This window comes from Ictidomys tridecemlineatus, chromosome X, assembly GCF_052094955.1.
Source record: "Ictidomys tridecemlineatus isolate mIctTri1 chromosome X, mIctTri1.hap1, whole genome shotgun sequence".
Lineage (NCBI taxonomy): Eukaryota > Metazoa > Chordata > Mammalia > Rodentia > Sciuridae > Ictidomys > Ictidomys tridecemlineatus.
In genome coordinates, this window is record NC_135493.1 from 77498183 (window position 1) to 77521284 (window position 23102).

The following is a 23102-nucleotide window of genomic DNA, read 5'->3' on the forward strand; positions in this document are numbered from 1 at the left end:
ACTGAAAACAAGGTGGCCCAAGAGAAAAAAAGCAGGTGCCAAAAAAAAAAAAAAAAAAGAAAAAACTTGACTGATAATGGCAACAATTCTCAATAAATATTCACTCAATTAATTTATATATTCTCAAAAACATAAGAACAAATTCTTCATAAAAATATCCTGGATATACATCTAATACTTGATAAATTTATAAATTACCAAAGGGATTGGGATGTAGCTCAGTGGTAGAGCGGCTGTCTAGCATGCTCAAGAACCTGGGTTCCAATTTCTACACTGCAAAAAGAAAAAAAAATAAAGGAAAAGAAATTGCCACAACTTTTTAAATTTTTTTTTTAGTTGTAGTTGGACACAATGTCTTTATTTTATTTATGTATTTTTATGTGGTGCTGAGGATCAAACCCAGGGCCTCACACATGCTAGGAAGTGCTCTACCGCTGAGCCACAACATCAGCCCCTGCCAAAAATTTTGACAGATTTTTAAATATTCACTTTATTTCATATTAATATATAGCTTCAAAGCCTAACAAAGCTGGACAAGTTAAAAGAAATAATCTCACAAAGATGAAAGGAACATCTACACAGGAAGACAGATCAGCACAATTACACACAAAAGGCCTAAAACAAATATAGTCATAAGAATATGTTCTGAGAAATACATAGTTATTTGATTTTGCTGTGTGAACCTCATGGAATGTACTTAAACAAACCTACATGGGCTAGCTTATTATGCACCTAAGCTACAATGGTACAGCTATTGCTCCCAGGCCACAAACTTTTACAGCTGATTGCTGTACTGAATACTGTAGATAACTATAACACAAGGGTAACTATTTGTGTATCTAAACATAACTACCCATAGAAAAGGTATAGTAAAAGTACATATTAAAAGATTTTAAAATGGTACACCTGTAGCTCAGTTGTAGAGTACACCTACAGTACACCTGTAGCTGCCTGTAATGCTTAAGACCCTGGTTTTGACTCCCCGGCACCACAAAAAATAAAAATAAATAGATACATAAAATGGTACAACTGTCTAGGTTTCTTAATATGGAGTTTTCAAGGTTGGAAGTTGCTCTGGGTTTTAGTGAGTGAATGGTAAGTGAATGTGAAGGCCTAGGACATTACTGTACACTGCTATAGATGTTATAAATACTCTACAATAGGCTACACTAAATTTATAAAAATATTTTTCTTTAATGGTAAACTAAGCTTACTATAACTTTTTACTTTATATGCTTTTTAGTTATTTTAACTTTTTTGCAATAATACTTAGTTTAAAATACAAATACTTTATGTAGCTGTAGAGAAATAGTTTATTTATATCCTTATTCTATAAGCTTTTTCTATGTTAAAGTTTTTTAAACTTTTTTACACTGTTTTGTTAAAAACTAAGTCACAAATACACACATTCGTCTAGGCCTACACTGGGTCAGGACCACCACATCTTGTCCCACTGGAAGGTCTTCAGGGGCAATGCATTTAACACCCATGGAACTGTCATCTTTCTATGATAACAATGCTTCCTTCTGAAATCCCTCCTTGCAGGACCTGCCTGAAGCTCTTATTGAGGAGATATCACTTTTTTATTAGAAATATGTCTATGATGGCTTGCTTCTTTTTTAAAATCACAGATTTGTTTGTAAGCAGATATAAAACACCATGAACCTTCCTTTCTCTTAATGAAAACCTTTTAATGTTGGGGTCATGTGTTCAAACATTTTAAGGAGCTTGTTCAGTCTGCAAAAACTTCTGCTAAACCCATCACTCAAATTTTCTTGAGGATTATTTTTTCTTCTTCTGTAGTTTCCTTTTGTCTTGACTCTTCTTTAGCTATGTGTTCACTAAGCAATAGAAGTTTTCCAACTTCATTAGAATCTTGCGGAATCACCACTGTACATATGATCCCTTGTTCACGAAACCTCATTGTGAGGCACATGTCTGTACATAAATAAAATTGCAAGTACCTGACTCAATAGAGTATAATTACAAAGTCACAAATTGTACTGATTACATGTGGCAGTGCTTCATTTAACAGTGTGACATGCAGAAGAGAAGTTTCATGGCCAAATGTGTCATAAGTGAAAATTTATAGTTAATAATAATGTAGACTAGGAACAAGAACTTTAAAAAAATCAAAACATACAGAGTGCTTCACATAGTAGAACTTTCAGACAGTAGCTTCTCAGGGAGATAACTTGATATCACTCACCAGAAAAGATTTTCAAGCATGAAGCATAGCAAATTTTCCCACCAAGAACTCAATTCCATTCAAGGGAGCAAAGCTCATTTAGGCTTGGATAAGAAAATGAAAGAGTAAGAAGAGAGGAAATGGGCTTTTGACAAAGATAGCAGAATCACCTTTTCCTTAGTTGATGAGGAATTTATCCAAGAATTCTGGCTTTACAGACATTTATAAATTTTAATAGCAAGAAATGTACTAACTCACAGAAAGCAAGTAATTGGTTTTGAAAGAAACTACTTGGGAACAAAACTTGTAGTAAGAAAAAAGACTACAAAAACAATTTTAGAATGGTATCTGTTTTGTAAAAATATGGGCTATATGCTGAATATCTTCTCCTTAAAAAAATTAATCTAGCACAATTTCAGGCATAGGTAAACTGTCCAAGGAAGAGAACTGTCTCCTCAATTCAAACTAATGGTGACTTAAATTAAACAATTAAGGACTGGGGTTGTGGCTCAGTGGTAGAGTGCTCACCTAGTATATGTGAGGCACTGTGTTCAATTCTCAGCACCATATATATAAAAAATGAAAACAATGGGGGTACATGTCCTATTTAAACAACTGAAAAAAATTTAAAATTTAAAACAACTACTTAAATGCCGTTAGAGATAACAATGACTTGATAAAAGTTTGGTCAAAAAAAGAAGCAAATTCAGTAGTCTTTTGACTTGAAAAACTAAGAGGGTGACTGGAAAACTTTCCCTACATTTTTAGGGATATGGTATATGAGTTTGGGATGGTTGAAGAAAATGCAAACTGTCAGTAAAGGCTTTGCAATTACTGCTATTTTTCTCTATAACTCAGTTTATTTTCCAAGCTCTGCTGGTCTGAAATTTCAATGAAAAGCTTAACCAGTAGTGATTAGGCTATCAGAAAAATGGATTATGCTACACCCGAAATGGATTTGTACCTGACAATCCATTTAATTTACCATAAAAAAATAACTATGAAGTTCATTGATGCTCATATTGGCCAGTCAGTGAATTCTTTATCCCAAAAGGAAGCCAATTTGAGAAATCAAATAAAGATCATAGAGCTGCTTGATGCTGTATAAAATCAGGTTATAAAACAGCCTGCCCATGTCATCCAGGTATGTGAGATTGTCTCACATCTGTGTGCACAATCACTTTAACAAGCCTAGAGATTCATTATTCCATTATCTTTCCAATTCTCCAATTTTAAATACTCCAAGTTGCTGTTTCACTTCCTCTGATCACATCAAGATTTGTACCAAAGCTCTCTGATTGCTCTAGTAATCTCTTTTAGTAATAGTGGCTAATCTTTCTTAGCAATACTGACTTCAGATTGTATCCACTCAAAGAAGAAGTATTTCTAATATAAAAAAGACTATGTCAAGCAAAGTTCTTAGTGAAAAATAAGTAGTCTAGCTAGGCATGGTAGTTCAAACTTGTACTCCAGCTACTTAGGAGGCTGAAGCAAGATGATCACAAATTCAAAGCCAGCCTGGGCAACTTAGAGAGACCCTGTCTCAAAATTAAAATGAAAAAGGGTTGGATGTGGTAGAATAAATTCACTAACAGATGCTCCTACAAAGAGATATAACTAATATTGTAAATTTAAGAATAAAACTCCAAAATCCTAAAGTTCTATTACAAAACAAATAATTCTTTAGTTCATCTATTTTAAAAACAGGAGTATTCAAATATTGAAACTATCACTCCTTTTTCACAAACCCTTTATGATAGACACACTGGCTAAATAGATGATTGAAATAAATTCTGAGATATGTTATTCTGATTAGTAGTTGTTAAAAATACACAAGTTGAAATGAATAAAAAGGAAAGCAGTGGAGATTTCAGTTTATTTTAAGGTAAAATATATTATTTCTCAGACTGATTAAATTTCTACATGGTAGTTTAGATATTCTGTCATCTAAAATGTTAAGTTTCTAGACAGCAGGGACTTTGTCCTGTTCATTAATGTATTTCCTGTACACAGCATAGAGTTCAGCACAAAGCAAGTATTCAATAAATGAATGGATTATGGTAAAGGATAGACCTTACAATCTCACATTATTATAATAACAGCAGTTAATATTTACTGAATACTTCCTGTGTGCTAGGCACTATTTGAGAAATTTAATGTGGTGTGAGGAATTAACTCATTTAAATACCTTTTAGTGTTATCATCATCCTCATTTTATAGATGAGGTAACTGAAGCACAGAGATTAAGTAAGTTGTGCAGGTCCATCCATTATACAGTGATAGGGCCACAATTCAAATCCAGACAGTCAGGTTCCAGAGCTCAGGCTCTTAACAACTCCATATTATCTCTTTTCTGGCATAACCTCTAAATGTTATTATGATTCTATTTGGCTAACAAGATTAAATTAACACAAAGATGGCAGGGGGAAAAGAATAAAAGAATAATGATCAAATATAAAGTATTACAATAATTTTTGCTTTATTCTATTCTATTGGAAAAGAAATTGTCCTGAAGTTGCTTGAGCTTAAAGAGAAGTGATTACTTGTCCTTCCTTAGTCAACATATCCTTAGTTATATTTAGACCATTATTAGCAACTATCCTTCAGAGGCCTTGGGGACAGATGATCCTGAAAACGGTCAAATATCATGCCAAAGATAAACACATGGATAAACAAATCTCACTACTTGGCTAATTTTTAAAAATTCTCTCTTAAGATACTTTGCTGTTTCTAAAGATAGCCATGAAGGATAGTAATATACAAAAATGGGATAAAAACATGAATGTAAAATGCTTTTGAGTTCCTTGAAATAAAAAAAAGTTGCATTAGAAATGAAAGAAAGAGGAAGAAACGCATTTGAAAACTTACTCATATCAATTGGTTCCTACCAATAATAACTAATATTTACTTAGATCTCTACAATCTATAAAGCAATTTTACATAAAATCTGTTCACTTTACTACCAACTCTGAAAACATTTCTACTTGAGACACACACACACACACACACACACACACACACACACACACACACACACACACACACACATACTGGTTGGGTCAAGAAAGAGGAAGAAAATAAAGGCGAATTCAAAGAAAAAGGGCCAGATGGGGAAATATGTAACAGTATTCCAATGATATTTTCCCTCACTGAGAAAAAGTATAGAGCAATTAAACCTTTTTATTTCGGCAGCCCTACTGGTTAACATGTTTGTACAATGATGATAATAATAATGATAAAGAATATGGATAATTAAATAGATGGATCAGGGTAGAGGATTTACTATAAAGCTAGGGGATATTCTAAGATCTAAATATATAAAAGAGAAAATATTAACCTTCAAACACACAAACTTGCAGAGTATTTATAAATGCTAAATCTAATTTGCCTATTTATTGATAAGGGCAGATTATATAACAAAGTCAAACAATGTTATTTTAGAGAAATAAGAATATTTAGATTAATAAATACCTTTTCCATTTTAGTCAGTCATGAATTTTTGTTTGTTGTAAGCCAAAGAAAATTTCATATATATAATGTTGGTCAGTTCATGTGGTTTTGCATTAAAGAACATGCAATTTGATGGGTCAATCAAAATATATTAGAATATGATACTCTTAAATGTGCCTATCTTCCATGTAAGCACAATCCTCAAAAAGAATTTCCAGTTACTTGCTATTCTCTCTTACCCCTTCTTTAGGGTCTGTGTGGAGTCCTCCACCAGCGTGACCATGCCAACATTTCCTCTTTTCTATCAGTGGCCATGTCTGGAGAGCCTAGTTAAAAATGATACCAAGCAGCCCATTAGCTTTTACAGAATTTCAGAAGTTTAAAAATCTGGATTCAACATTGTAATCTAATGAATATCCCCAAAACAAATTCAAAGGCATTGATTTTAGCCTGGTATAGTAAAGCAAAACACCTTCAGAATTAACTTATAGCTAAATTTATATAAGGAATACTGAGAAATAACAAATACCCACATGGAAGTCCCTTTCTCTAAATAGCTTTTGAAATTAATATTTAAAAGATTTAAGTTGTATTACACTTTTGACTTATACTGTCTCTATTATTGTCATTCACTACTGTAGCTGGTAATCTATTACTCTATTATTGGCAAACAAGGATAATATATATTTAATTTATACATCACTTGCTTTTCTTGTGCATATATTTTTATCTTACAATTAACATGTTGATTTTACACAATTGATACTTTTTCTTATTATTGTGGCTAATGTACTTATTTAGAAATATTACGTTTTAATATTTCAGTCTATCTTGTGCTATAGCTATTTGTTAGCACATTTTGTCTTTCCTCTTACACAGTAAATTTCTTAAGATTAGAAACAGTATCTTTTGTCTTTTTATCTCCCATGGTACATACCACAGTGTCTTATATACCAGCGAATGCTTGTTAGATTAGCTTATAAAATAGCATTATCTACAAATCTCCCAACTAGCCTTACCTATTATCTTACCAATTATAAATATTTTATTATCTTACCTTAGGTTGTTGGTATAATAATTAACAAGATACAAACAACAAGGCTTAGAATTTAGGCTTGCTAATATTGAAAGTGCTTTAACAATTAAAAAAATACTTAATTAAGAACACAGACTTAGTGACATAGTTTGGATCTGGAATGTCCTCCAAAGACTCATGTGTTGAAGACTTGGTCTCCAGTTGGTGGTGCTATTGGGAGGTGGTGGAAACTTTAGGAGGTGGAACCCAGTTGGAGGAAGCAGGTCACTGGGGGCATGTCTGATAAGGGTACACCTTGTCAGTTCCCTGCCTGCCCCTGTCCCCGCCCCTGTCTCTATCTCCCCTCTACCCGCCCTCCCTCCCCCATGTGCCCGCCTGCCTGCTTGCCTGTCTGTCTCTCTTTCCCACATGCCATGAGATAAGCAGCTATGCTCCATCACATGCTCTCTGCCATAATGTTCTGCCTCACCAAAAGGCCCAAAGAGACAGGACCAAGTGACTATGGACTGAAACCATGAGACAAAATAAACCTTTCCTTCTTTAAGTTGATTTTTTCAAGTATTTTGACATAGCAGTATAAAGCTAACTAACATAATGATGCTTTTTCAGTATTCATAATAATCAGTAATTAATAAACCAGGACAGAGTCCTTTACAAACACAAACATTTATTGATACTATATATAGCACATAACAATATCAGCTCAGGTCCAAGTTATGAAAATGGAATTAAAAAAAGCAAAAGTAACTTCTTGTTCTCACCAGTTGAGACACCAAAAGCAATTGCTATAAATGGGTTATTGATTTTTAGATCAACAACCTTAAAGTATTTTGTAAAAGAAAAACATCAAAAGGTAATTTTTAGTCTGGCAATGTCTCTCTATGACACTTTTTTCCTCTAAAAAGCTGAGCAACAACTTTTACAAAGGGTTTGTTGCATATCACACACAAGATAATGAGGTCTTCAACAAAGCAAAAAACTAAAATATAAATAAATTTAGTGGTATCATGGGCAATAAGATTAAGCACACTTTCCCCTTAAAGCTTTAATTTAATAATAGAAAACCTAATTAATTTCTATAGTTTCTGCATAAATTAGAACAATGCCTTATACCTTAGTGGCAAATAATTATTAATCAGAAAGAAAAAACACAGAAGTTCCAAGGATTTAGACCATCTTCTAATTTTTCAGTCTTTTTCTATCATGGAGATTTACGTGTCTCATTTTAAAGCACTGGGAATTTTTAAAGATGTCTTTCACTTACATTAGCAATGAAAAATAACCCTCATCAACATGTAAACTCAGCATCACTTACCCCATGGGCTCTAATAAGCTTAGAATCCCTTGGTATTCTGCTATCTGAAAATCTTAACTCACTTGAAAAACTACAGCACTCCATATATCAGGTACAAATTACCAGGATAAATTTAAGTGTCAACAAGCTGCCATTACTTGTATAAAAGCTTTCTGAAAAATGTTACTCCCATTGGCACTGATCTCAAGAGATTCAGATAGATTTCTCCAGGGGTAGAAAAATATCAAGATTTTTCTCTACATTTCTAATAACAGTAACATACCTTCGTGCCAGTATTTAGAAAAATGTGAAATGGGTAATTATTTGGGAAATATAAAACATATGTAGTATAAATTGGAAAATGTTATAAGGGCTTGCACACTTTTCCTACTATATGTAGATGTACTGGCTTAATCTTACCTTTGTAGCATCTAATAACAGTCTTGAATTGTCTCTTCCCCATCTCTGCCATGTAGCATTTCTTAATGACTCTGGGACCTGAAAAGAAAAAAGGGGGGCAGAATTTCAGAATGGACACTTACATGTCCCCCAAAACTCAAGTGTTGAAGACATGATCCCCAGCTGATGACCCTATGGAAGCTGGTGGTAACTTTAGAAGGTAGGGACTAGTTGGAGGAAATAGGTAACTGGGGGGGAGATATGCCTTGAAGGCTATATTAGGAACCTGGCTCCTTCCTCTTTTTCTCTGTTTTCCAGCTGTCATGAGGTGAGGAGCTTTGTTCCACCATCCACTCCCTGCCATGATGTTTTGCCTTGCCATAAGCCCAAAACAACAGGAACAAGTGACTGTGGACTGAAAACCCTGAAACCATGAACCAAAATAAACATTTCCTTTTTTTAAGGCATTAATCTCAGATATTTTTTTCACAGCAATGGAAAGTTGACTAACACATAAATAATCCTAAAGTTAAAACCAATGTTATAGAACTGGTTATGTTTTGAACACATGTCTGAAAAGCAAAAATATCAAATTTATGGTCCAGCTATAGAAAGTAAATTATATTACTCATTAAAAATGTCAAATTGTATTTTATTTTTATCCCCCTTTTCTATAAGTTTCTGTTTTAGTCAGCTTTTTTGCTTCTGTGACCAAAATATCTGACAATAACAACACAGTGAAGGAAAAGTTTATTTGTTTTTTTTAAAAGAGAGAGAGAGAGAGAGAGAGAGAGAGAGAGAGAGAGAGGGAGGGAGGGAGGAAGGGAGGGAGGGAGGGAGAGAGAGAGGGAGTGAGAGAGAGAGGGAGAGAGAGAGAGAACTTTTTTAATATTCATTTTTTAGTTCTTGGCGGACACAACATCTTTGTTTGTATGTGGTGCTGAGGATCGAACCTGGGCCTCACGCATGCCAGGTGAGCGCGCTACCGCTTGAGCCACATCCCCAGCCCGACAGTGAAGGAAGTTTATTTGGAACTCACAGTTTCAGAGGTCTCAGTTATTTCATTGCTATGGGCCCCAAATGAAGGAGAACATTAAGGCAAACGAGTATGGAGGAGGAAAGCTGCTCAGGAAATGACAACAAAGAAGCAGATAGAGAGTTCTACTCATGAGAGACAAAATATATACCCTAAAAGTATGATCCCAGTGACCTACCTCCTCCAGTCACATCCTATCTGCCTATGCTCACCACCCAGTTAATCCAATCAAGTGTATTAATGTGCTGATTGAGTTAAGGCTTTTATAACTCGATCAGGTGACCTCTCAACTTTCTTGCATGGTCTCACACATGAGCTTTTGGGGGACACCTCATAACTAAACCATAACAGTTTCTGTCTTTGTTTCTCTTCTTTTTTATATCTTTATTTCTTAAAGCCCCCAAAGTCTTCAACCTCATTTCTTTCTTAAATGGCTTTTACACTTTTTTCAAACACTCCTCTTTTATTCTAACTCCCTTACTGTGTTTAATTGTGCTCTACCAAATGTCTGTTCCCTCTTTAGTCTTAATCTGAATAAATAAATATAGATACCAGTTACAAGATTTGCCAAACAATTCTATGTAACTAGCTGATGGAATCCAATGAAAGTTTCCTCAGGGGGCATTTTTTTTTCTTGGTAATATTCCAGAAGTAGAGCTGGAAAAGGCAGAATAAAGAACCTCTCCATGGCAATACCAAATAGCTGTAAAATGGACACATATCTTTGTGATATGCATCATGGATATAGTGAGGAAAACTTCACTTAAGTCATGTTTCTCCCCAAAAGGCAAGTAATACTTAGGATTTCCTAAGCTATATGTGGGTTGTACAGCTGGATTAATGCCTCAACATAAAAAAAAACAATGTTGTACACTGCAAAATACCAAAAAATAATCAATAGCAACAAAACACCTCCATACACAAATAAGTAACTAAGTTATTGAGAAAATCAGCCCAGTTGTTTCCTAAAATGTAATAAATAGTTGATTTGCTTATGTATATTTATAAATATTTAATGCAATTCCTAATATAGGAAGATCTCAATAATACCAATGGCTGTTTGCACACTGCTGGGCTGAACTAAAGCTCCTACCCCATTTCATATACCCTCTTTACCACAATAATCAAGCCATTCACTATCAATGATGCCCTTCTGGTGCTTAACTGCACTGTTTTCCTCATTACCCCTTTCTCCATATTTGGCTCTCCCACAAGCTTTATTCCCCCACTTTCTTGTTTTTTCACAAGACCTTAGTTTGAGTAACTACATCAAAGCAAGATCTTGCCTATATTTGTACTTGCATATGCAATTTAATCTGCCTTTCACAACTTGTCCGGTTATCAAGTAAATGACTCTTCTCTCCTTGCTCAAAACCATGCCTATATATGGCTGCTAGATAAAAGACTATTGGCAATATACTTACATTAAAAACAAAAACATATTCTGAAGTGTTACTTTGCACAATGAGATAACCACCATCAAACCTAAGTCCTTGAAAGAAGTCATAAAACCCCTTCAGAAAATCTAGCTACCTCTTTATACTTCTCTAATCCAACTGTTTTTTTCCCTTAAGCATCAGTATTCAAGGCAAATAATTTCTGAATGTTCATATCCTAACTAAATTTTTAGTACTAAAACAGCATTGTTAAAATTATCAAATATCTCAGGCATATAAAAAACAAAACACAATAAAATGAATACATGTGTACTCATACCCAGTCTAATGTAAGAGATAAAAAGAGAGTCCCTGACATATTCCTCTAAAATGTCATTACTCCTGTTCCCTAGAGATAACCAGCACTGATTATTCAAAACTTCTTTCATTTGGATAAAAATTTCAATCACATAATGGGATAACACCTTTAAGGGCTAGTCCTAGAACCTTTCCCTATTGTTTCTATGGAAAAATGCTGAAATCTAAACAATAGACTAATAAACATTTCTAAAACAATTTGCTTTTGTAAATTAGAGAATAGCTCTAACTTTAAAATCCCAAGGGAAGGGTTTATAGCAAAACATCTTCCTCATACAAACTGAGGTAGGTGGACAATAGGAGAAAACAAGATTAATTCTACGAAACTTGATTTGAAAATTAGAGGTTTGGATTAGTTGCCCTTTGAAGGTCATTTCAACTCTGAAATTCTATGATTTTTATGAAATGAAACAAAAAGCCTGGTATTATTAATAGAATTCTTTAAAAACATAACTGAGTAGATTATAACATTTCTTCTAGCATCTGAATTTATTTAGAACACCATCCCTCCAAAGACAAATTAATAAACCATATATTACTGAAGATAACAGACATGACAAATGTGCACAGCTACCAAAGAAATCAAGTGTACTGAAAATGATAATCTGCCAGTAAATTTTAAGAGGCAAGTTAAAATGTTTTCTCTAGAGATTTGTGTTTATTTCACCTAAAACAGAAGAAATTCTGGAAGAATCCAAAATTAAAGAATCTATGACTTCTGAGTGTAATAATGCATGTTCTCATGTAGGAGAGCACTTTCCATCTATTAATCATTAAATATATAAATCTTTGATAAACAGTTGAATGGGCATAAAGTCATGTTCTGTGCAGAAATTCAAGATTTATAAAATAATGCTGAGCGTGGTAGTGCACACCTGTAAGCCCAGCAACTTAGGAGGCTGAAGCAGGAGGATCACAAGTTCTAGGTTCACCTCAGCAACTTGGCAAGGACCTAAGCTACTTAGCAAGAACCTGTCTTAAAATTTAAAAAAATAAAATAAAATAAAAAGAGTTGGAAATGTAGCTCAGTGGTAAAGTGCCCCTGGGTTTAATCCCAAAGTACAAAAAAAAAAGATTTATTAAATGAATATTAATACTAAAATCACTGACCTCGTAGAAAAAAACTTTAAGTAAATGAGATCAAGACTCAAGAGAAAAGAGCAATAAAATCGAAACCCATTCACATAACAATTATTTTTTTTCCTTTAGGGTAAAATTCAATCTTTACAATAAAAATTCTACTAATAAATTTAGTTAGTACTTATTAATGATGTTTAACTTTCATAATTTAATTTATGCTATGTTTACAACCCTTGAACAACTACCAAATTTAAAAAAGAGAGAGATAAAAAGCTGGGGATGTAGTTCACTGGTAGAACACTTGCCTGGCATAAGGTCCTGGATTTGATTCCTAGCATTGCAAAAAAGAAAAAAAATAAATAAAAAGTAATTTTAAAACAATGTACTCACTGTGAACCCATCAAGGATTTTGGAGTCAATTACATATTCTATATTCCTGAAGCTTCAGGAACAAAAAGAAAGTTTACATCTGTTCATACAATATGCATGGAATGCTTAACAATGTCAAATAGTTAAGTGTGAATACTGTTAACATCTGATCATTAATCAACTGTGATCATAACCTAAAACATTTGCACGTAAGCTCTTAATACATTCTTAAAAAGAGACTGTTATGATTTAAAACTACATTTAGTGGGTTGGGGATGTGGCTCAAGCGGTAACGCACTCACCTGGCATGCGCGGGACGCTGAGTTCGATCCTCAGCACCACATAAAATAAAAATAAAGATGTTGTGTCCACTGAAAAATAAATATTAAAAATTCTCTCTCTCTCTCCTCTCTCTTTTAAAAAAACTACATTAAGTGTACTTTAAAAGTATAAAATTACAACATAAAACTTGATTTTCTTCTTAACTGGCTAGAAACTAGTTGGGGGTGAGAGGTATAGGGGTCAAAGAGGAAAAGGGAGAGAAAGAGAGGGAGACAGAATGGAATGGTAGGATGACTTCTTATATTTTTTAATTATAATTCTCAGCTGAAAGTTGAAGGATAAAGGATTTGTTTATTGTGTTAGATATTCAATAAATGCTTTTTCAATGAATGGATAAATGACAGCATAGCATAAGGATTTTGGACAGTTCTCTTCATCACCTGAGTATTCATTAAGCCACAAAATCATCAGGTAGACCTCTATTAGTACAAAAGTTGATGATTCTAGAATGGAGTTGGTAATTATAAAGATCTAGATAGTAATTTGGGGCGGGGGTAGAATATTTATTAACAAGGTTAACTTTAAGAAGATAACATAAAAGTATAATATACCAAAAACAGCAATACTAACCTACTTTCTACCCCCAGTATCTGGCATTATTCCTGCTAATAGTACTTATCACCATGACATATTTTATATTTACTTATTTTATTTTTTATTATACAACATGATGGATTACTATATATGTGTGTGTGTGTGTGTGTGTGTGTGTATAAATGACTATTAGTCAAAGTAATTAACATACCCATCTCCTCACATGGTTAAATTTTTTGTGTGTGTATGGTGACTGCACCTGAAATCTACTCTTTTAACAAATTTCCTATATGCAATGTAGATTTAGTACCTATAGTCACTATGCTATACAAAAAATCTCTAGGCTTACATATTCTACACAGCTGCAACTTTGTGCCCTCTGACTAACATTTTCCCTGCCTCTCTGCCCAACTCCCATAACTGTTAATCTACTCTGTGTTTCTATGTACTTGACTTCTTTAGATACTATGTAGTATTTTTCTGTCTGGCTTATTTCACATTACACAATATCCTCCAGGTTCATTCAATTGCTCATTGCAAATGGCAGAATTTCTTTCTTTTTAAAAGCTGAATAACATCCCATTTTGTATACACACACACCACAATTTCTTTATCAATTCATCTATCCACAGACACTTTGGTTGTTTCCATATCTTGGCTGCTGTGAATAATGCTGCAATGAAAGTGAGAATGCAATAATAGCTATGAAAATTTATAATTCCATCAACAATGGAACAAGGGTTCACCACCTCACCAACATTTATTACCTCTCTTCTCTTTGTTTTTTTCTTTTTTGGTACCGGGGACTCAACTCAGGGGCACTCAACCACTGAGTCACATCCCTAACCCTATTTTGTATTTTATTTAGAAACAGGGTCTCACTGAGTTGCTTAGTGCCTCAATAAGTTGCTGAGGCTGGCTTTGAACTCACTATCCTCTTGCTTCAGCCTTTTGAGCTGCTGGGATTACAGGTGTGTGACACTGTGCCTGGCTTCTCTTTTTGATAAGCCATCCTAAAAAGTGATGTGGTATCTCATTGTTATTTCAATTTGCATGTCTTTGTTGATTAGTGATATCGAGCACTTTTTCATATACTTGGTAAGCATTTTTATGTCTTCCTTGGAAAATGTCTATTTAGTTCCTTTACCCATTTTTTAAATTGAATTTTTTTGCTACTGAGTTGTATGAGTCCCTTATATTTTGGGGGTATAAACCACTTATCAGATATACAGTTTGCAAACTTTCTCTCCCAATTCACAGGTTCCCTTATCATTCCATTGTTTGTTTACTGTGAAGAAGGTTTTTAGTTTAATGTAATCCTATTTATTTTTACTTTGGTTGTTTGAGCTCTTGGTGGCATATTCAAAAATAATTGCTAAGGCTATTATCAAGGAGCTTTTCTCTTATGTTTTCTTCTAGGAGGTTTATGGTTTCAGGTCTTATGTTTAAGTCTGCTATTCATTTTGAGTTAATTTTTGTGTAATGGTGTGAGGGTCCAATTTCATTCCTTCTCATATGAATATCCAGTTTCACAACACAATTTAATGAAGAGACTTCTTTTCACATTTGATTTTATATGTGTGAGTTTCTTTCTGGATTCTCATTCTGTTCCATTGGTCTATGTGTTTGTCTTTGTGTCAGTACTCCACTGTTTTGAGTATTATAGCTTTGCACTCAGGAAGTGGGATGCCTCCAACTCTGTTCTTCCCTCTCAAGTCTGCTTTGAATATTTGGATTCTTTTGTGATTCCATATGAATCTTAGGATTGTTTATTCAAGTTCTGTGAAAAAAAACTACTGGGTTTGTGTGTGTATGCATGCAAATGCATGTGTGCACATGCACACACACACAGGGGCCTTATGTATGCTAGGCAAAGCTTGAACCAAGGGTCTTAAGCATTCTAGCAAGCACTCTACTACTAAGCTACATCCCCAAACCACCACTGGAATTTTGATAGATTGCGTTCAATGTATATATTGCTTTGGATACTACTGAAATTTTGATAATATTAAGTCTTATAATCTGTGAACACACAATATCTTTCCATTTATTTGCGTCTTGATTTATCTGTGTTTTATAGTTTTCATTGGACAGATATATTACCTCCTTGTTTAAATTTATTTCTAAGGCTGGGGATGTGGCTCAAGCGGTAGCGCACTCTCCTGGCATGCATGCGGCCTGGGTTTGATCCTCAGCACCATATACAAACAAAGATGTTGTGTCCGCCAAATACTAAAAAAATAAATATTAAAATTCTCTCTCTCTCTCTCTCTCTCTCTCTCTCTCTCTCTCTCTCTCTCTCTCTCTCTCTCTCCTCTCTCTCTCACTCTCTCTTTAAAAAAGAAAAATAAATAAATAAATAAAATTATTTTAAATGGGATTGTTCTTCTGAGGTCCTTTTCCAGATAGTAAATATTTTAGGATTTGAAGGCATAGAGTCTCTGACACTATTGGACTCTGTCTTTTTAGCACTGAAAGCTGCCATAGATAATGCAAAATTAAAATGAATGTGACCATGTTCCAATAAAGCTTTATTTATGGACAATAAAATATTTTGGATTGTTTTCACAACCATTAAAAAGGTTAAAAATATTTTAGCACAGGGGCCTTGTAAACATAGGTGGCATGCTAGAATTGGTTTCAGGTCTTATGTTTAAGTCTGACCCCTGCTCTGGATGATTTATAAAATCCTTCAACCTCCAAGGATTTTAAGAATGACATGCTAAAAAGAAATCGCCATCAATAAACTTCTCCAATACCATCACAAAAAACAACATACAAACAAAAAGTCTGTACAGATTTCCCCTCTTCCTCAAATACTTTTCCTTTTATCTACCAAATTTTCATACCTCTAGGGACATAAACACCAGCAGCTAGTCCTATTTAGCAGTTAATACAAGGCTTCATAGTTTTAATAGCTGTTTAGGCAACTTCTATGAAGTAAGTTTCCTTGTTCCCATTCACGTAAGAAGCTCATTATCATGACACTTTTTTGTCATGAAACAATCAACTGCTGTGTAAGTTTTAGCTAAGTGGTGTGAGATTCCATGCAGCTTGCTAATAGTCTAACAAAGAATTATACAGCATTTGCCAAATTCAGTGCAATAAAAACCAAACTGGGCTGGAGGTATAGCTCAGTGGCAAAGCACTATTCTAATATCTGTGAGGTCCTGAGTTCATTCCCCAGAACCACACACACACAAAAACCTGAATACTAAAAGTTAAGAAAAAAATCAGAACCAACTCCGTTTAAATCATGAAATTAGGAGGCAAACACAAACTCATTATTATATTAAGAGTGAATTTACCAAGGACACGTTTTATAGTGAATATACTGTCTTAAGAACCCCAAAACTTAAAATTGGTATGAATCTTAGTACTTTTAAGATTCATAGCCCTATTGTATTTGCACATAGAATGGAGACATTATTAGGTATTTCCCTCTGAAACTGGAATACTGAGATAATGTGAGAGAGGTTGAGAAAGTGGAAATGGACCTATTTTATGCTATTTTGCAGTTTCAAATTTCAGTAATTTAGTCATCTTATTCTTTGTTTACTAATGTGTACCTGGAAGAGCACCCTCAAGCACATGTCTTAACTCTCAGTTCCATAGCTAGACAATTTCAATCAGTAGATCTGCCACTCTGTTTAGTTATGTTTTTCTATAAATGCTTGTTTATATTTGTTGCTTTTTATGGATGGATCAAATTGCCACTGATGACTAAATCACCTGGAAAATCACCCTAAACTCAAAAGATAGTATTTTCATTTGCTTGGGTCATTCTGCAAGGCTTACTATGCAGGTCATATCCAAAACACCTTGGTTTTCTTTATAAGCATTCCAGCAAGGCTGATAATAGGCAGTCCTTTGGTAGGAAATTCATGACACAGCGTGTTTATAAATAGGTTTACTCTAAAAGAATACTGATATAAATGCAAACCCAACCTCAGGACTTACAAGTGATACCCAGTGAAATTAGAAGCTTAGCACTCAAAGGAAAAGGTATACTCAAGAAAGTATTTGGTTTTATAGATTTGAAATGCCTTTTGGTTTATCCATATCTAGTTTCTATAGAATGCTGAAGGCTAATTTCTGCAAGAGAGGTAGGTGAGCACAGGCTTTTGGGGCAATTTCTGATATCATCTGCCACTCCCCACAACATAGTGTCTTCTCTTTATCTCCTTGCTACCCCATTTTTTGTTTCTCTCTTTTTATGTGTTGATTTCTCTTTCTTCTGCCTATTTTTAATTGTTAGTTTAGTACTGCTAATGGTACTCAAGTCTGAGAAGGTTGCTAACCCCTATTCCATTATCTCTCGTGGTCTATTTGAACAGAAACATGATTTAGAATGTAACTGTGTATTTCTGATAACACTATTATTGCCCGAACTGACTGAAGTAGCTTCTCAAATAAAAAAGAGGACATTTTCAAGATATTGCAAATTTACCCTCAAAACACAAACAGAAAAAAGGTCTTAATTTTTCTTCCCTCTCATTTTTCTGTAGATCTATTTGAGCCCTGAAAATCTGTCCATTTTTTTTTCTAAAAATATCCACTCTTCTTTTCAACCACACTTCAACAATTCCAAAAGGTGATCATGATTCATACAATACAATAGCTAGAACTCTTGTTTTCAAATAATGCCAGGTAGAAAACTGACAGCTCTCCTAGAAGCATTTAAAGAGTTATATTTTTAAAAATCTGCCCTGATTGAAAAAAGCACCTAGAGCCTTCAAGTCACTCTAGAATGTTACAAGAACAAACCTTTGCTCTAAATTGCCCAAACTTCTTGAACTGTACTCAATATTGCGATATAATAAGGGTTTTATCTTACACACTGTGTACAACAAAAATTTCTAAATACACAATCTTTATGTTTTTAAAGTTCATAACCTAAAACTGATAGATCCAGAAATAAATGTCACAGAAAGACAAATGCTATGAGATGGTCTCTTGACTGCCTTGCCACCATCATCTACCCTAAAAAAACCTTCAGTTTTACTTCATCCCTAGAGATGCTTAGTCCAAAACAGTTGTAATATAAAACAGTTGTAATATCACTAAAGGACAGAGTAGTTATTATATTACAATTTTCCATATTTTCATTTTGATCTTGGCTTCTAAGGATTTTTATATTTTTACAGCAATGTTTATAAGAACAGCTATTCTAATGTAACTTAAAATGTATACTTGTTTCAGCTCTACCAAAAGTAAGTAAAGCTGGAGGCTATAAAATAGGATTCTTGTGTGGGAGTGCCTAATAATAATGATCACAAAATCACAAGCTGTCCTGAGTTAATTTGAGTCTGATCTCATAGATCTATAAATCTTCCTAACCTCCTATATTGATAAACTCAATCTGCTTTTCACTGATATGATTATGAGTTACTGTCTTCATGGTTTTCCGAGACTGCATGAAATACTAATTAATTGCTTTTGTGCTCATTGTTTACAAAAATAGTAATGCTTTTCTGTCTTGATTATTGTTGTCTTAGCATGATCCCTGCCCTACGTATGCCTTGTCCAGTCACCTGCCATCTGCCACTGTGGACATCTGGAATGCTCTGATGCTGAATGCCCTTAACTATCCACACCCCACTTGATAGAGAATAAGGACTTTGACAGAGAACAAGTAACAAGGGTTACTTCCCCCAACCTCACTCTCTTTCAGCAGGAAGAGCTTGGAGATGTTGTTGCCTATTTTTCCATAGAAATGAAATGTAGAAATTAACAGAAGGAAAATTAACAGTGGTCCACTTTATGCTTTGAATATAGCCCTTGCTGTTCTGCCACTGCAACATTATTTTTTTTAAAGAGCAGCCATTCTATAATCATTTTTGGTAAAGAACAACAGTGTCTACCATTAACTGGGCACATATTATTTGGCTGGTCTAATGCCCAACACTACACTGTTTTACTTCATTCTCCCTCCAACTCTATAAGATAGGTATTATTATTATTGTTGTTGTTATTGCCATCTAACAGACTAGAAACTGAGTCTCAGAGGCTGACTTGCTCAAGGTCTCAAAGCCAGTAAGTGGTGAAATAGAGATATCTATTCCTAACACACTATTAATACTAACAATGTCAGTGGACCTATTGAATTTACTGTCACTTGCAGATCAATAATCTTGAAACTTTTAGAATGATTTTTCTACTAAGAATAAGAGACACAATTTTTGGTACAAGCATCAATGTAAATGTGATGTTAAAAGATATAGGAGTGATGTTAACAAAAAAAATGACAAGAGTATAATACTCCAAAAACTCATCCCTTCACTAATGCAATGAGTAAACTGGAAAAAACTGTCAGATAGAAAACAACTTTTTCTGAACACTGGAATGTAATGAAAAACTAATAGCAACCAGGAGTACACAAGGAAAAAAGAAGTTGCTAAGTTTCAGAAAAGTGTTGTGACATTTATACTTACTCACATACAATCCTCCCAATCCCCCATAGGGATAGCAACCCATATTCTAGATATTACTTGCTGGAATCAGAGGGAAAAACAGAGACCTTGCTCTCAAAGAAATCTGGTTGTACATTTTGACTTGTCTAGCAGATCCCTGAATAACTAGGTCAAGAGTTCACCTTGCTTTGCACTCATCAAAACTACCTTGGAGCTGAAGTGGTTTACCAAGGGTCATATGTTGAAAGCATACAAAGACATATGCCTGGGGCAATGAATAACAGACAGGCAGGGAAAATAAAAAGCCTAAAATGGAAGAGGCTGGGGAAGAAGACATATTTGAGAAAACAGAATAGAAATATTAGGTATGAAAAGTAACAATAAATAAAAGGAAAACAAAGGTGTATTAGCATCTATTTGAAAGGAAAAAATAAAATGGAGAGAAAGAAATGTTTATAAAGAGATTAAATATGCCAAAATTAAAGATGAAAAAGTTCATATTAGAAGAACGCACAAAGTGCCAAAAGGAGAAATAAGAAAATATCACCTGAACGTACTCAAAATTAAAATTTAAAATATCAAAGCAAAATAACATACATTAAAGGAATCTAGAAAAAACAAATAACATATGAAATAAAAAGAGCAGATGGACATCAGACTTTTCAATAGTTATACTGGATTCAAAAAAGATAATGAAGTAGTATTTTCAAAGCATTAAATGGAAAGAATGAGTGTTGAACCCAGATTTCTATATGCAATTAAATTTGTCTTTCAAATATGATGGCATACAGGGCACGAATTTACATGGATGTACCTATATAAAATGTATGATATTTGCATTTTCTACATATAAATTATACTTCAATAAAGAGTTTTTTAAAGCACAGAATGTGGGAGATGGTAAGGCAATGGAAGTGTATTATTTTCATTTTCCCAAATTCTCATGTTAAAAACAGAACAACTAGATAAAACCAAGAACAAAACAGATGAACACAGACAACAAAACCAGGCTATAAGAAACTCCTTTGAATCTCAAAATACAAGCACAAAGAAAGAGACCACCAACAGCTACATGATTATGTATAGTCTTAGCAATTCTGTGGTAATAAGCTGAGGGTATGAGCAGGACTCAGACCAAAATCCCCAAATAGCAAAGAAATCGGTAGAAATCATATTGGGCAAACTAGGAACAGCAGTGAAATTGGAAGAATTTGTGTTCATTCCAACAGCGAGTAAACTCTAGGGGTCTGAGATAAAGTTTGAAGGAATTGAAGAAGTCTAGCATCAGAAACTCTCCAAACTGACCATTGAAAGGTAAGGGTGTAATTTAGTGGTAGAGCACATGCTCAGCATGAATGAGGACTTGGGTTCAACTCCAGCATAGTAACAACAAAATTTGACCACTTTAGGCCACTGTGATGAGAAACTACTAGAATGAGAATTAAAACTGGACAGAATAAAGAACAACAGAAGCCATGGGGAATGAAGGTCTAAACAAAAGTAAGGGAAAGAAAGAGAGGTTACCACTGAAAACACCACAAAGGGGAGCTCCATGAAGTTAAAAAAAGCCATCTGAACCAAAACATCTGAAAGTTCAGAAAAAAATTTTTTTCACATAAATATGAGCAGCAGAAAAGTTTCAACATCAAACTCATACAAAGTTAGCAAAACAAAATATAAAATAATGAGAATAACAGTCCTATGGACAAGGAAAACACAACAGAAAAACATGCTTATAAAACATATCAGAAGTGAAAATTATTGCAAAATAAGCTAAAAAGAAATTAAGAAAATGATACCAGATATGAAAAAAACAACATAAATCCAAGTTAGATAAATTCATAAATAATAGACAACTCAAGAATGAATTAGAAAAGGTATTTTAGAAATAAAGCCCAAATAAGAATAAACATAACGAATAATGTCTCCAGAAAAGTAAAAAGTAAGAAAATGTTAAAATTCAAGAAGAAATGAGACAAGCGGGCATAGTGGCACACAATGGCAATCCCAGCAACTTGGGAGGCTGAGGCCCTCAGCAACTTAGTGATACCCTGTCTCAAAATTAATATATACATATATGGCTGGGGATGCGACTCAGTGGTAAAGCACCCTGGATAAAATCTCCAGGACCCCAGCCCACCCAAAAAAGAAGTATTGAGACAAAAAAGGATTCAAGAGAAAGTAACATTACTTACTGTAGACAAAGAGGATCCAGCAAATGAGTAATAGATATTCCTGAAGAAAAAAATTAAAAATGCACTTCCTCATTTCAAACTTACTACAGGGGCTGGGGATATAGCTCAGTTGGTAGAGTGCTTGCCTTGTATGCACAAGGCCCTGGGTTCAATTCCCAGCAACACACAAACAAAAAATTTACTACAAACTTCAGTAATTAGGACAGGGTGGTACTACCACAAAGACAGAAATACAGATCAATGAAGTAGAATGGAAATTCTAGAAATGAACATTTAAACATTTATGGTTATCTAATTTTTACAAGAGTGTCAAGAATATTAAATGGGACAAAAAATAGTCTTTTCCCTAGATGCTCCCAAGATAACTGGATATTCACATGCAAAATGACCCTCAAAAGAGATTACATACCAAATTAGAAGAATATAAATGATAAAAGCCCTAGGAGAAAATACAGAATTCTTTCATGACCCTTGGTTAGGCAAAATTTTCTTAGATAAGACACTAAAAGCATTGGCAAAGAAAGAAAAAAAACAGATAAATTGAACTTAAATAAAATTAAAACCAGTGGGGTGCTGTGGCACACGCCTGTGATTCCAGCAGTTCATGAGACTGAGGCAAGAGGATCACAAATTCAAAGCCAGCCTCAGCAAAAGGAAGGTGCTGAGCAAGTCAGTGAGACCCTGTCTCTAAATAAAATACAAAATAGGGCTGGGGATGTGTGGCTCAGTGCCCAAGTGTCCCTGAGTTCAATCCCCAGTACCCTCACCCCCAAAATTGAAATCTTGTTTACTTTAAAGGACATGTCAAGAAAGTGTAAGACAACTTACAGAACAGGAAAATCCTTAAGAATGATTCTGCTGGTAAAAGACTGGTATCAAAAATATCTAAATAATTCTTGTAATATAACAATAAAAGATTACCCAATTAAAAATTAAAAAAAAGATCCAACAGGCATTACTCTAAAGAAGCTTAAGAAAAAAACCCATGAAAAAATGTTCAATAACACTGGTC

The 23102-nt window shown here is 34.1% G+C and overlaps 1 protein-coding gene across 1 annotated transcript in view; it reads right to left on the minus strand.

Moving 5' to 3' along the window:
- Abcb7 (ATP binding cassette subfamily B member 7) overlaps positions 1 to 23102 on the minus strand; it is a 104820-nt gene that overhangs the window by 54913 nt on the left and 26805 nt on the right. Inside the window, exons 2-3 of the mRNA XM_005337484.4 lie at positions 8389 to 8466; positions 5878 to 5964 (exon numbers count right to left, since the gene is read on the minus strand). Of these exons, the coding sequence (XP_005337541.1) occupies positions 5878 to 5964; positions 8389 to 8466 (165 nt within the window). The remainder of the gene's footprint in view (positions 1 to 5877; positions 5965 to 8388; positions 8467 to 23102) is intronic.